The 15424-nt window shown below is 37.0% G+C and overlaps 1 protein-coding gene across 1 annotated transcript; it reads left to right on the plus strand.

Annotated features, from left to right (window-relative positions):
* Positions 1–5577: 5577 nt before the first annotated feature.
* c1qtnf6a (C1q and TNF related 6a) lies at positions 5578–8741 on the plus strand (the record flags this gene model as incomplete). Its single annotated transcript, XM_081381674.1, has 2 exons — positions 5578–5746; positions 8194–8741. 2 exons carry the CDS (start codon positions 5578–5580, stop codon positions 8739–8741), a joined length of 717 nt encoding a protein of 238 aa, XP_081237800.1.
* Between the last annotated feature and the right edge of the window lie 6683 nt (positions 8742–15424).

Consider the following 15424-nt stretch of genomic DNA (forward strand, 5'->3'; position numbering starts at 1 on the left):
TCCGTTCACTGCTTTGGAGTGTGGCTTGTGTAACCAGACAAAGTCAAGCTCAAATTTGTGGCCTGAAAAATGAACTCAGTGAACCGTTACAAAATAGTCTTCTGAGAGAAGGTGGAGAAATAACATGCTTTTTAACTTACGTGACTTAACTTTTTGAGTGCGTTGTGTTTGATGATCCTGACCCTGTCATAAGGCTTGGCATCCGGTCCTCATATATCATATAGGTGCTTCCTGACTGGATTTGACCGTCTTTGAGGAAATTGGGTCTAAGGGTTGATCTCTCCACTAGTAGGCAGTAGTGAGCTCATGACTGCGGTATCAGCAAGTAGACAGACAGCTTATAGGTATATGAATGATAATAGTGGGATCAAAACATACAATATAGCCGTTTGGGGTCAGTAAGATTATTATTATTATTATTATTATTATTATTTTAAAGAATGAAAGAATTTAATACTTTTAATTAGCAAGAATGCATCAATAGACCATTTAAGTGTTTGGAAACAGCAATGATGTGTTTTGTAGGCGGAGCCTTACGGGTGAAAGAAAATAAAGAGCTCTTTAAGTTGTTTACGATCATTATTATTGTAATGTTATGTGCTTTGAGACATGCTTTGAGACACGAGGTAATTTAACGTCGTCTCTCGTGACGCTTTGCATACTCTGCTCTCTTGCTGTGTGTTCATGTGTTTTGAAGGAGGCGTGGCTTTGGAGACGCTCTGAAGGGAGGGTGGGATCTTATGCTCTCAAAGCTAGCTTGCTATTGCTAGCCGTTCCAAAATTGCCTACCCTACATTTGACAGTAACAGTCTATGGCAGCCACAGAATAAAATAACAAAAAGGTATTTCAAGTGTATAACTCACAATTCTGACTTTTTCCCTCACGATTCCGAATTTATTATATCAGATATTCTGACTTTTTTCCTCAGAATGGACATTTTCCCTAATATCTCTTTTTGTGTTCCACACAGAAGAAAGAAATATGAGACTGAAATGACATCGCAATTGCTGAGTAAATGATGAAATATCATTTTAGAGTGAATTATTCCTTTAACTTCTTTTATATCCAAACACTCCAGAGAGTATAAACCCATAAAGAAAAGCTTCATAATAATGTTTTTCACAGATCCTGATGTTAACGGAGAATAATTATGCGTGCAAAGCCACAGAGGAGAATGTTGGACAACAATATTGAAAGGAAAATTGAGGAAGCATTATGGAGAGGAATGCAGCACGGGTTGAGTAGAGGACAAAATCAGCCTGTTGTCAATCAGAGGTCAATGACAGACCTTAATTTTCTTTCCATATGGGGAGAACGAGATGATTACTATTGCATAAGTAACAGGAATTCAACCAGTGACCCAGACGTACTAATGCTAAACAGATGAGTATGTGTATTCTAAGGGTGTGTGTTACATTTAATATTTACAGAACCTCAAAAGTTCTTCTTTTATTACACTAGATTTTTTTAATGATCCGTTGCTGAAACGTAAAGCTTGCAGTATTGGCCATCATTTGTGAGCACTATTGTTAATGTTGACACTCCAACTACTTATTCTCTTATTATTTCTAATTACCTTGGAATGCCCCATTATTCCAAATGAATGTAAATAAATAACCCACATTCCTACTTCTGGAAGCAGCAAAGCATTGTATCTTCAGATGAGTGCATGTCGGTTGAGAGCTTTGTGGGATGCATCAGCATGATTAGGAAACAATTCACATTTGAATTTTTTTTAATTATTAGAAAAATAATACAAGTTTATTTTAGGAGTATGGAAATCTATTTTTTATATATATAAAAATATGTATTTTAGGTAGGCTATAGAATAAAGTATATTCTCATTTAGATAGGTAAATGTGTGCGGGTCAGATTTTGTCTAAGTTGTGGGATAATTTAATGCAGAAAACAGCTTAATAAACTAAATAAGGTTTATTGAAAATGTAGGTAAGGTTTATGTAATTTGGTTTGAAGAATACAGTGTAGGAAATACCATTAGCTCAGTATAAAACCAATAAAAGTCAGTGGAAAGATCCCACCATGATAGAAAACGAATGTGTTTTCACAGAAGTGTATGGTGAACTAGTAAGTTGTGCAGACATTTTGCCTGAATTTTTTTATGGGAGATGAACATGAGCTTCCAAAGACCAAAATCCTGTTATTAATTCTCCTGGGAGATGAACATGGGCCTCTAAAGACCAAAATCTTGGCTATTCATGTAACAAGCTGCATCCTGCAAATATACATACTGTACAGGCCACATTGAGTTTATGAGCGAGTTCACTTGTGTTTGTGTGTGCTTATAAATGTTTATGTTCATAAATGTTGTGGGTCTTCTCATGGTTTACTTTGTTCTAATACAGAACAGGGAAACTTCTGAAAGAAACCGACAAAAACTGATCTTTCTGAAAACAGTTTATTTGGACGTAGAAAGATTTACCTTTCGTGGAGAAGTTTTGACCGACACTTTATATTAGAGAAAGGGAGAAAACGAAGAAGAGTAAAATAAATAGGAAAGTCTGTCTCAGCTGGGAGGCTCTTTGAGTTTATGTTCAGGAATGGGATGGAAGAAAGGCACTGAGGGTGAATTAGAAAGCAAGAAAGGGAGGGAGAGAGAGAAAGAGGGAGGGAGAAATGAACAGACTGAGGATTTTTCCCAGTTCTTTTTCTCTTCTCAGCGCACTGACCCAACGGCAGCAGCACACACATCAAAAAGTCCTGTAAGTTTTGCTTACACACACACATGCACATACAATCACACCAGAAATAAAACTGCTTTAGTTCATTTAGGCTTTTTATAAAGGAAAATTAATTTAGTGGCAATTTTTGTAAGCAAACTGTGCAGCCTCATTAAGGTGATCCGTAAGTTACAGTGCTCAGAGAGTTTTTGCGAGCTAGTTAACATCTTTCCAGCAGATGAACAGCTGCCGAGACTCTGAGCATGTGGAAGGCGTTCATGCTCTGAAACCCGCCTGCTGTTTTACAGTACAGTAATACTGGAAGATAGACTTAATGTATTTTGGTTTTAGCACGTTTTAATAAAGGATTTAATTAATTTGCTGCAGGTTAGTAAAAACATTTTCATTTTAAATGAATGGACGCTAGAACATTTAGCTGAATTTTAGCTTTATTTAAAAGAAGGCCTACACTATGCCATTTTTTTTATAACGAGCCGATGCATCATGAATTCTTCCAAAACGTGTTTTTGTCTGACCCTGATTCACTACAGTAAGTGTTTATATTTTGTTGGTTTTCGTGGGAGATTGTGTAACCTACGTCACTCGCCCGTGCGTGTCTCGTCATAATCCCTGAAAAAGAAGAAGAAAAAAAAAAACTAAATAGAGAAAAGTTGCTCCAGCTATTGAGGCGTGTATGACTTTGGAGTGGAAAGGATTTGAGCCTCAGGTGTTGTAAAGGCGGAGATGGCGTTTTTATTACTCAACAGGTGAGTACGGTATTTTATTGAACAGATAAACTGTCTATTGTGAAGGGTCATTTCATTATGGTTGTTGTAGCTGTGCTGGGATTTATTTCAAAGTACTACCGTGTCTATTAATGGGTAAAGCTACAGTAACGTCTTCAGCTTGTCAGCTTGTGATCCTTTCCTTCTAAACTGGTTATATCTAATGAATGTTTAATGTTTAACAGTAGGATAACCGCATTCATCCGCGCTGTCACGTAGAGCCGAAGCACAACCAAAACAATGTTCTTCCGCAACATGCATGAAGTTTTGTTTTTAACCGCTAGAAGGACAGAATGTTAGTGTACACTTATTGTAATAGTGTATTTTTGTTTAATGCATATTTAATGTGCATTTATTGAATTTAATTTATTTTTACAAAAATAATCGGTGGTTGAAGACCTTTGGATTAGAATGTGATGTGTTGTTATTTGTTTTGTTTGTCAATTAAGGACTGATTATTTTTGTATGAATTTGAGTCATGGTTTGTCCCATAATTATTCAATACCTGCACTTTTGCAATGGAAATTAGCATGAAAGTTTTATGACTAACCCTTTTCATTTGGACTTTTAGTGAGTTGTTGAGACGTTTCATGCTAGCATTACCAAAAGCTTTAATTTTCTTAGTCTCAACATGTCAGACTAAACAGTCTGTTATAGTCTGACGTAATACAGATTCTGCCTTCAGATCATAAAAAAATTTCTCACTCAAAATAAAGCTCAGCACAGAGAAGAGCTTGATATGTATTGCAGATCCTCCCAGCTGTGCTGCTGCTTTCCAAGTGAGATCCAAAAGTCAAACACTCTTATTGGTCTCTTCACTCAGTGCTGATATGTTCACTATGTGCATCTGAATGATCCATTATGGCTTGGTGAACATGACCGAATGCATTTAGTGGAGTTAAGCTGTTTCAAATGCTTCCGTTCAAAGGTTTGGGGTCTGTAAAAGTGTTTAATGTTTTTGAAAGAAGTTTCTTATTGCTCACCAAGGCTGCATTTATTTGATCAAAAATAATTATAAAAATGTTCTGTTTGCATATATTTTAAATGTAATGTGATGTCAAACCTGAATGTTCAGCATCATTACTCCAGTCTTGAGTGTTACATGATCCTTCAGAAAGCATTATAATATGCTGATTTTCTGCTCAGGAACATTTTCTTCTTAATATAAATGTTGAAAACAGCTAAATGTTGCATGTTTCCTGATGTTGCAGTCCCTGTATCCTTAATATCAGCATGGATACAATTTGTCTACCCTTTTTTAACAATCATTTTCCATTTTGTCTTCTTGAATGATGTTGGTTTATATAAATATTTGCTGGTCAACCACTGTCTTTCACCGACAAGGAATGTGATTTTTAGGCTTTTCATCTTGATTATATGATGTTTTATATAATCCACTGGTTTAAATTCCACTTTTTCTGTCCAAGAACTGCTCACTTAGACAGGAAGAGATGTTTGACCTACATGCAGGCTAAAGCATCCAGCCAGGTTTTTTGTTTTGTTTTTTGTTGCTACTTTGGGCCAGTTTATCTGAAGTACATTATACCATAATCAATGACATCATGGCAAAAGTGAATTTGAATAATTGCACAGCAGTCTCCATATGATTGGTTGCTATATGATTCCATGGAAATTCAAGGCACAGTGTTTACATTCTTTAGGGCATTCAACCTGTGATTAGTATCAGTACAGAAAGTATTTTAACATCATATATTCTTAGCAGACATGAATTTGGAAGCGTTTTTATCTCATGAGAATTAGCAGATGAACTTTGGCAGATACGAGCTGGATTCTGTCGAGCGGAGAGAAAGACAGTCAAGACAGACTGAACTCTGTTAGTTTAGCTGTAGTAATGTGTGCAGGTTGGACTCAGACCAACAGAAACATTCATATGTGTCCTGAAAGGGCCTACATTTGTCAGGCTGCATTCCACTTAGCACTACCCAGAAGCCCCTCTTTCTATTTTTCAGGATTATACTAATCCAGTCTACCTTAATGATCCCACTAATAAATACACAGTCTCACATTAGCGAAATAACAACAGTGTGTGGAACGTTATTATAGGGAGTGCCTCTTATAAGTGCATATTTTTTCTCTTTTCTCAGGTCGCACCATGTTTGGGTTCCTCCTGCTTGCCTGTCTGTCTCTACATCTGGTAGTCTCCGTACCTCAACCGCCCTGCCGTCGATGCTGCGACCACCTCCCACGACTAGATGATGCCGCAGCCTTAAAGGAAAGCATGCCTGAGGTCCGCACATACATCAACATGACCATTCTCAAAGGTACCCGAAAGTCTTCAAAAAGTGCTTTAGCTCAAGATAAAATGCAATGTTTCAGAGTCATATAGCATCAGAAGAAACTATAGCGAGGGAGAACTTTGAAAATCTCACTGTACACTCTTAGAAAAAGGTTTAATGGGGTTCTAAATGGAACCCTTACATTCTTGACTTAAAGAACTCTTTTATGTCAAAATGTTTCTATATAGGGAGAAATGTCTTAAATGATTGCATAATACTTTAATGTTTAAGAGGTTATTTAATTTTTTCTGGTAATAAAGTATATTTACAAGCTGTTTCATTCATAAAATGTAATTTAAAACAAATTGAATTAAACTAAATCCATATAACTATCCCATGATGAGAACCCCTAAAAGGTTCTATGAAGCGCCTGATAGAATAATTTAAAGTTCTATATAGAACCTTTTCTTCTAGGAGTGTATAGCTGAATTTTGACCCCAATGATCCTTGTTGGATTTCAGTTTTCCCTGTTTCCCAATCTTTCGCTTGTCTGTTGTCTGGCACAAGCATTTTGGGATATTGGAACTGAACTGCAAACTGAACATAACTGTAATTCAACTGGGAAATAATGTGTTTATTGAGCTGAATGATTGGAATATGTGTTTTTAGCTGCTTTCTTCCTCTCAGTGAGCCTCAGTTAACCTCTCTTGGCCCAGAAATATCTGCTCTGCTGGAGGCCCTCTTGGTGGACAGGAAGTGACAAACCTGGCAGGAAAGGTGCCGATGTGGCGAGAACCGTTACGAGACGGTTGTTTTATGTGTCTGTGTATGCACATATGTGTATGTGTTTGTTGCATGTACAGAAATGAAGCCTGCAGGAAATGTGGTTTGTGGAAATTTTGAGCTGCCAAAATGGTACGTTGACAAAGATGGACAAAAGAAAAGAAACTGAGCCCAAGTTAAGTGCGTTTTTTTTTTGTTGTTGTTTTTTTATTTTAGAAGCTGTGATTTGAGATTCTTGGGACTTATTTTAGTCTGCAAGAAATTGCGCTTGTGCCTTTTCGGATTTCAGCATTGGTATAGGAACTCTTTATAATTTACATTTGTTAATGCAATAAAGGGATATTCACCAAATTTTTTTTTTTATAATTTACTCGCCCTCAAGTTGTTTCAAAACATGTATGAGTTTCTTTCTTCTGTTGAACACAAAAGAAGATATTTTGAAGAATGTCAGTAACCAGACACTTGAAGTGGCCCATTGACTTCCAGAGTATTTTTTTTCCTACTATGTAAGTCAATGGCTACGGGCGTTACCAACATTCTTCAAAATATCTTCTTTTGTGTTCAACAGAAGAAAGAAACATGTTTGGAAACAACTTGAGGGTGAGTAAATGATAACAATTTTCATTTTTGAGTGAACTATCCCTTATCATGCAACCAATGGTGAGAGAACTTAACTTGGCAATTTTGTTTGAATTAGGAAAAATTGTGTTGATCTACGGTCGGTTTTCAGGTCTAATGGCAGAGCAAAGGTTTGAAGATAATCTTGCTGAGCAAGTTATTTAACCCTGTAAAGCCTGGAAAAAAAAAAATCTAATTTCTAAATGAAACACTTTATTGAATCATTAGAAAAAAAATGTTTAAACCAAATTTTCATGTGTTTTTTTTTAAGTATCATATTTGCTACATCAAGCTTTTAAGGCTCATTATAATATGATATAGGAGAATATGGAGCTCATACTCGAGGTGGGAAAAAAAGACATACGTTTTATTCAAAAGACCAAACTGAGCAAAAATATGTCATTTGGTGCAGATGTTGTTATTTATATGAAAACAAAAGTCAGATGAAATCTTAATATGAAGCTTCTAATGTAAGTCTGTGAGATTATAAAAGAGATATATATATATATATCAGATTTCACTCAATATCTCCCAATAATATGTCTTAAAAAGATGATCATTAAATGCTTAATTTTATGACAAAGCTGTAGTTTTTACTGTGGGGGCAAAACATATGCAATGAAATACAATGATGATTGAGAAATGGACAAATAAACGTTCCTCAAAAGGCTGATGAATCATATTTGAAACTCACATTTTAATATGATTTTTCTAAAAAAAAAAAAAAATGTATGGATAAAGTAAATTTAAGTTGCTTCTGTCTAGTAAGTGTTCAGTTTGAAATATTACCCGTATAGCGTTTCATTTATAAAAGTTCACTGCAAAAAGACACGATCTGATGGGGAATGTTTTTAGAATTATGAAGATTATGTAGTAGATTGTGTATAAAAGGCAAAGTTTTCATCATGTTGATAATTTAGAGGCCTTAGAAATTAGTGTATCAAATATGATTCAGGCTTTATAAGGTTAAAAACTGTAAAAATGTTTATAATGTCCACCTGAATTATAGCCTAATACATGATTAAGTTTCCTTTAGGCTTCTAGCTCTTTTTCCTTCGGCATCTTTCTGACTTTTCTGACATCTTTTCAAGGTGACAAGGGTGACCGTGGAGAAAGGGGCACTCCTGGGAAGCCTGGGATTGAGGGTTCCCCGGGACCACGAGGGTCTGAAGGCCCTCAAGGAGATAAGGGACAAGCCGGAGCCCCGGGTGACGCCTGCAAGTCTCAGCACTCTGCTTTCTCAGTCGGCCGGCGGAAATCCCTTCACAGCGTTGACAACTACCAGGCCCTGATCTTTGACACCATCTTCGTCAACGCCCCCGAACACTTTGACATGTTTGCTGGGAAGTACCGTTGCCACATACCAGGAATCTACTTCTTCAATGTGAACATCCACACGTGGAACTTCAAGGAGACGTACCTGCACATCATGCAGAACGACAGCGAGAGGGCCATCGTTTACGCTCAGCCCAGCGACCGCTCCATCATGCAGAGCCAGAGCGTCATGCTGCCTCTACAGGAGGGCGACGAGGTCTGGATCCGTCTTTACAAGCGGGAGCGTGAGAACGCCATCTACAGCGACGACGTGGACATTTACATCACCTTTAACGGATACCTCATCAAGCCTGAGACTGAGTGATACCAGAAACGACGGCGGGAAGGACAAGATGGTTGAAAATGTGCCAAAATGCTTGAGCGTTGAAGCAACTTGAACAAAACTGAAAAGCATCCAAACATTTCATATTAGATTTCTGCAGTTTAAACGAAACCCCCCGGATGCAGTGCAGAGAAATCTGCTTTTCATACTTCAACAAGTCTTGTATGAAGAAAACCAGTATCTATACAAAATACAGTAATTTGGTGTTATTTTATTTCATGGTAAAAGCATGTCAAATTAGACGGATGCCCACATGGGCATGTTGTGCAATGCTATCTTCAAAAAGTTTGGTGCCAACCACATGTTTTGAATTATTAGCTGTCAAGAGCATCAAACCATAGAAATGCTAAGATTCATGGTAATACTAATACAAATGTTAGATTTTAAGGACAGTTCTGTTGACTACTGGATAATACACAGTTGAAATCTGAAGCAAAACCAGTTGAGGACCACTGATGTGGCCCAGATATTTAGGTCTGTGTTGAGACTTTTTCAAATCAGGCAGGGTCTACCTAAGATTTATCAGCAGCGTCTGGGAAATGGAAACTGGTTTATGTTAGTTGTGAAAGGATGTTTACATGGGGTGACTGACTATTTGATCCTGCTGCTGGTCTTTTCTGACCTTTAACAGACATTAACAGGCAACTGGAGTCGTAACAGAACAAGTTCATCACATTGAAGCATGAGGTTGCTGTAGGATGTTCTGGGTAGCGTTTAGTGGATTGCTGTGTGGTTGCTAGGGTTTTGTAGATGGTTGCTAAGTCATTGCTTACTATCTCAAGTTAAAAGAACCCAAGAACTAAAAGTTTAAGACATCTGGTCAGTTTTTTTTTTGTGGTGGGTGGGGGGAGGGAGTCTAATATACACTACTGTTCAAAAGCTTGAGGTTGTTTTTTTAGATCTTTTTTTGAAAGAAGTCTCTTATTCTCAAAACCGGTCAATATATTTTAAAATGTAATTTATTCCTATGATCAAAGCTGAATTTTCAGCATTGTTACTCCAGTCTTCATTGTCACATGATACTTCAGAAATCGTTATAATATGCTAAACCTAACCGTAACCAATGTAGTTACTTTCTTAGGTAAGTACAGGTAAGTGCATGTACTGTAAAATAAAATGCAACCAAAAAAAAAATCTTACTGACCCCAGACTTTTGAACGGTAGTGAATTTCAAGAAAACGCGATCAAAAACAAGTCATCTGCCAGTTTTAAATGGGTAGAGAGCCCTGAGAAAGTCAGCTTTGAGTGTGTGTGTTGGTGTCTGGCTCTGTTTATTGGAAGGAGGGGGGGGGGGCTTTTAGTTGATGTTAAACAGGATGTATGTGGCTTTCCTATTTCAGTAGCAAGAATCCACTTGAGAGAGACTCAGATGATAGAAATATAGAGAGGGAGAGCAAGATTAAATGTTCTGAAACCACAAGGTACAGATCTCTGCCCAACACATGACTTAAAAGAGTCTTCAATACAAGCTGGTTGTTGGTTTAGTATCTTAATCCGGCTTCAGTCTGGTCTACAGAATCCGGATCTCAGGAATGTATTTATTCTGAGATGATTAAGTAAAGAAATGGAGCTGAGGAAAAGTAAAACACAACACAATTGTTGCTTAAGGAATCAGGTGCTAAAAATCATTTGTATTTTGACATACTTGACAGTGATTTTAAAAAGGCTTTGGTTTGTATATTAAAGGAACACGCCGACTTTTTGGGACTTTAGCTTATTCAACGGATCCTCCAGAGTTAGTCCATACATACCCTTTGCATCTCCGTGCGTGCGTAACTCTGTCTGACGCACCCACCGCTAGCCTAGCTTAGCACAAAGACTGGAGGTAAACGGCTCCAGCTAGCATACTGCTCCCAATAAGTGACAAAATAACGCCAACATTTTCCTATTTACATGTTGTGATCTGTACAGTCACAGCGTGTACAAATAACAAGGTCACGTGAGACGCAGCCATCTTCTAACCATATACATACTGGGAACTATATTCTCTGAAGGCGAAGCACAGCTACTTGGGCGGAGGGATTTGCTCGCAGCACCTGAGAAGCCCCATGGTGAGGAGCAGAGAGTTCGCTAAGAGTTGGAGTAAATCACTCCGCAGAAGTAGCAGTGCTTCGTTTTCTGAGAATATAGTTCCCAGTATGTATGTATACAGTTAGAAGATGGCTGTGTCTCATGTGACCTTGTTATTTGTACACACTGTGACTATACAAATCACAACATGTAAGGAAAATGTTGGCGTTATTTTGTCACTTATTGGGAGCAGTATGCTAGCTGGAGCCGTTTACCTCCAGTCTTTGTGCTAAGCTAGGCTAGCGGTGGGTGCGTCAGACAGAGTTACGGCACGCACGGAGATGAGAAGGGCATGTGTGGACTTATCTAACTCTGGGGGATACGGTGAATAAGCTAAAGTCCCAAAAATTCGGTGTGTTCCTTTAACATCTCAGTGGTGCTAAAAATTATTTGTAATACATCAGGTGCTATAAATGACATACTTGACAGTGATTTTAAAAAGGCTTTGGTTTGTATATTAACATCTCAGTGGTGCTTTATGTTAATGTACTGTATGGATGTCAAGCATTTTTTTTTTATTAATGATTTTTAATGACACAATAAAGGGTTAATTTCACCAATGTCGACTTGAAAAGTCATGAATGGAAGTTTTCTTGTTGTGTCTTTTTTTCTTGCTGGAAAATTTTCAGCCTTGAGATAAAAAACATTCTAAAGATTTCAAAATAGTGTTATTCATTTAACCCTGGTTCAATGTCAGCCATTGAACAGAGGAAAAATGCTGCTGTTCCCACACCCTCTAGTGGCGAATGGGAATAGCGCATGTCATTACGATCACAATAAAAGAGACTAGCTGTCATATTGGTCACTCACTTAATAGTAAAATAATAAGTAATAATAAAACATTAATAGGAAACATTACTTACAAAGAAGAAAAAGTCTGATTTTATTTTTCTCGAATACAAATTCCATACAAACAAGTCACTTCCTACACAAATGATCAATTGTAAAAGAAACTATAAACTTCTCTGAATTCAACACAAGAGCAATCACCATTGAGTAAAATTATCCAAATTATTTCCAACATTCCTGTGCAACAAATATATGAAAAAAACAATCTTATTTCATTAAATACAATCTGAAATATCAGTAATTGCACAGCAATCATTAAACAATGACTGCAGTAGAGCATAATCCAGTGTGTTAACATTTGACTCATGAAACTACTGTACTTAATGCGTTGGACAGGAAAAACAACCATTTGACCAACTGATTGTTATTCAATAGTACAGATTATGGCTTCTAATTTCTCTACAGGAAGTACAATCATTCAAAATGTTGGCACAGCAAAAACATTTCTCATGTAAACAACAATTACTTACTAATGTAAAAGAAACAGTTCAGCCACAAATGTAATTTCTATCATCATATAAGAGGAAATGCTTAACAAAATATTCCAAGTAACCTATGTGATCACGAGACATAAAAAAAAAAAAAAAAGACAAAAAACACGATGTAGTTTTGAAGCATAACCAACTTCTCTTTCCACACTACTATGCATGTTTGCATGTTACTATGCTACGAGTAGGCCCTCTGTAAATAAACGATAGAAATTAAACTCTTGTAAATTGTTCCTCTTAAGCAGGCTGGGTTTGGGAAGAGGTTTAACAATGTTTTCAGAGTGTACAGATCTGAGAAACTGCTCTCTTTTGTCTTTGTAAATACTGGCAAAAGTCTCTCATAATAACCAGCATTTTAGCAGGTCACACAAGGTTGCATCTCTGCCATGTAGGAAGAGGAAAAAGACAAAGCAGCAGCTCAGATTTGACTTCGGCTCACTGCCCCTGTGAGATCTCTCTAGGGTAAACAGACAGTGGCACTGTTGCCCCCTGGTCCCATAGAAAGCAACCACCCACCTACTGAGTGACTAGAGCCAGTGTTAGTTCCGCATTATTTCTAAACCTCGTCAACTTGGCAAGATTCCTACCTGAGATAAAAAGCAAAAATAAAGCAGGATCACACGAGCAAGAGTGCTGATGCTATGATACCTCAGCCGGGCCAATTTAGTGCAACAACAGCAGGGTTACGAGTGTGATTTCTTTGAATAGGCCTACACAATTTCAATAAACAAGGTTTACTGTGATGACGCGTTTTCACAGATATCAACATCGCAAATATAGTTAAGTTTTAATATTTTCATTTCTAAAAAATGAATATACATTTAGTTAGCCTATTACATTGGCAGTAAATGTAAAAAAACGACGTCAAAATTTCACATCATTGTCTTCTAACTGCTGTAGCCTAATCCGTCTAGCCAGTTATCTAGTTTTTTTTTTTCTATTAATTCACAGGAGGATGTTAACAGCAGTCAAAATGGCACATTTTAACCTTTTCCCTGCCAGCATTTTAGATCATTTTCACGTCATGGCCCCTTGAATATTTTGTCGTATGCATATCTGAACATGCAATAGCGAATCAAAAGAAAGAACAGACCCTCTGCTTATTTTTTTTTTATTTTTTTTAAAACGTTAATACGTTTTATTCTAGCTTCATGCATTCTTTTTTTTTTTTTTTTTTTAAACGTTAACACGTTTTATTCTAGCTTCATGCATTCTTTTTTTTATATTTTTTTTTATCAACACTTGGATAAGTTTATTTTTTTTTAAATGCAACAGCTGAGAAAATCCCGTTTTTAACAAAGACTAGCCTACATCTGGATGGTGCGTTCAAGTCATCTCATAGGCTATAGATCGTATTTACGAGTTGAACGCACATGAACGCCACCACAATGTCGTACGAGTGGGAAGCTCGGGATTTTCTTTAAGCCCTGGGCCCGTATTCATAAAGATTCTAAGAATCCTCTCAGAAAACTCTTAATTTAGCTTAAAAACTTTTACGTAGGAGTCTTAGCTTAAGAGCAATTCGGGACTGATCTGAGAGCAACTCTGAGTAAGGAAAAGACAAAAACTTTTATCTTAGTAAGAAGGCGGGGTTGACCCCGTTGCTATGTATGACACAATCTTTTGAAGACTGTGATTGGTTGGTTGTCCAAGAAGGGGAAAAAAGTGATTTTAAGTATAGGGTCTATTCAAGCCTTCACTTTGAAATTACATGCGTAATTTTTCCTATTTGACCGTTCTCACACACACATTATATATATAAATCCTTATTTTATTAACCATGCTGTTGATTTCCTATAAGGTATTTGCTTGGCTTAGAATGATAAAAAAAATTTCCACTCTTTCTAATTACACTGATTGTTGGCATGTCTATTTAAGTGGTGGTTTGAATGTTGGTTTTAATGTATCAAACATGGAATTTTCCCAGTTGCCAAATATCGTAATGTAGTGATTACTTTCATTTCGGGCGCTATGGCATTTCTGCGCTGTGTTGGAGATATTAGCGTGTCTCTAAAAAGATCTGTCACAAACATGATCCCTGCATGATCTAATCTAAAGCGTCTTATTAACTCACTGTCATCCATTGTCTGCAACACATTTCTTCTCCTTCTTCGTCTTTCTGCCATTTTCTCCTCTGCTAATGAAACTCTTAAGCCTCTTAAAAGTCCTCGTCCGTGCTCCTAACAATTTTGACCTTAAGACCTCTTTTAAGGGTTAAGATGCTTTCTGAATTACTTTTTTCTTTGCTAGGATTTTTTCTTTAAATTTAAGAGTAAACGCCCACATTTCTTAGAATTTTCTTAAAATTTTGTCACTAGAAGCTACTCTTTGCATTAAGATTCTTTATGAATACGGGCCCAGATCTTTACGAGTTGTGGGCGTGTCCGTGAGAAACATGGCGGAATACCACAATACCAAAAGATATTTAGCAGTGATATTGTCAGGCTTTTCTATTTATAGCGAAGTAAGCTAATTACCTGTACATAATATGATGGCATTATAATATAACGATACGATAAAGTTTGCAGTGGCTTCATAAATTAATTAAAAATATTAAAAACCAAAGCACACCTGATGCACATTTCTTTGTTCTTCATTTTCTAGAACTAGAGTAGAAACTTGCTGTATTTTTGTTTAATTAATTAAGAGGAGGTATATACACCGACATCTTACTCCGACGAAAGTGACGAGAACGCACCGGCCGTCGTAAACACGACTTCGTAAGTATGAACAGAGAATGTCCGTAGACGGGCTCTGGTATGAACTTCCCACCCAGGAGGACTTGAGCGCACCATTATTCAGAACGATGATCAAAACATAGATGGAGTAGATCGAGTCCTTGCTTGCACAGTCCTACAGCCCGTCTTGGGTCTATTTTTTTTTCAGTATAACGTTAGGCAGTTTTGATTTATATGCTGTTTAATGTTTGTGATTACGTTATTTTACATATGCAAATTATTATGACATTGCATGTTTGTGCATGTGTGTTCAGGAGATACATTCTCAGAAGATGCGTAATAGCGCCCTCTACCGTAAAACAGTGAAAACACGGAAACCCGGAAAATTCCGTCAATGACGGGAAAAGAGGAAACATTATGGATGAGGCCAATATTAAAGTTAACACTTAAAAATAGCTGCATTTAAATTAAACATTGGTCTAATGCAATATCATTTTAACTGGCAAAGTGGAAGTTAACTTTGTGAAAGAATTCCCTCCGCTCAAACAGTAACCTAGAGCACGGCGCAAACTACACTAAG

This window comes from Scardinius erythrophthalmus (assembly GCF_964197995.2).
Source record: "Scardinius erythrophthalmus genome assembly, chromosome: 1".
NCBI lineage: Eukaryota > Metazoa > Chordata > Actinopteri > Cypriniformes > Leuciscidae > Scardinius > Scardinius erythrophthalmus.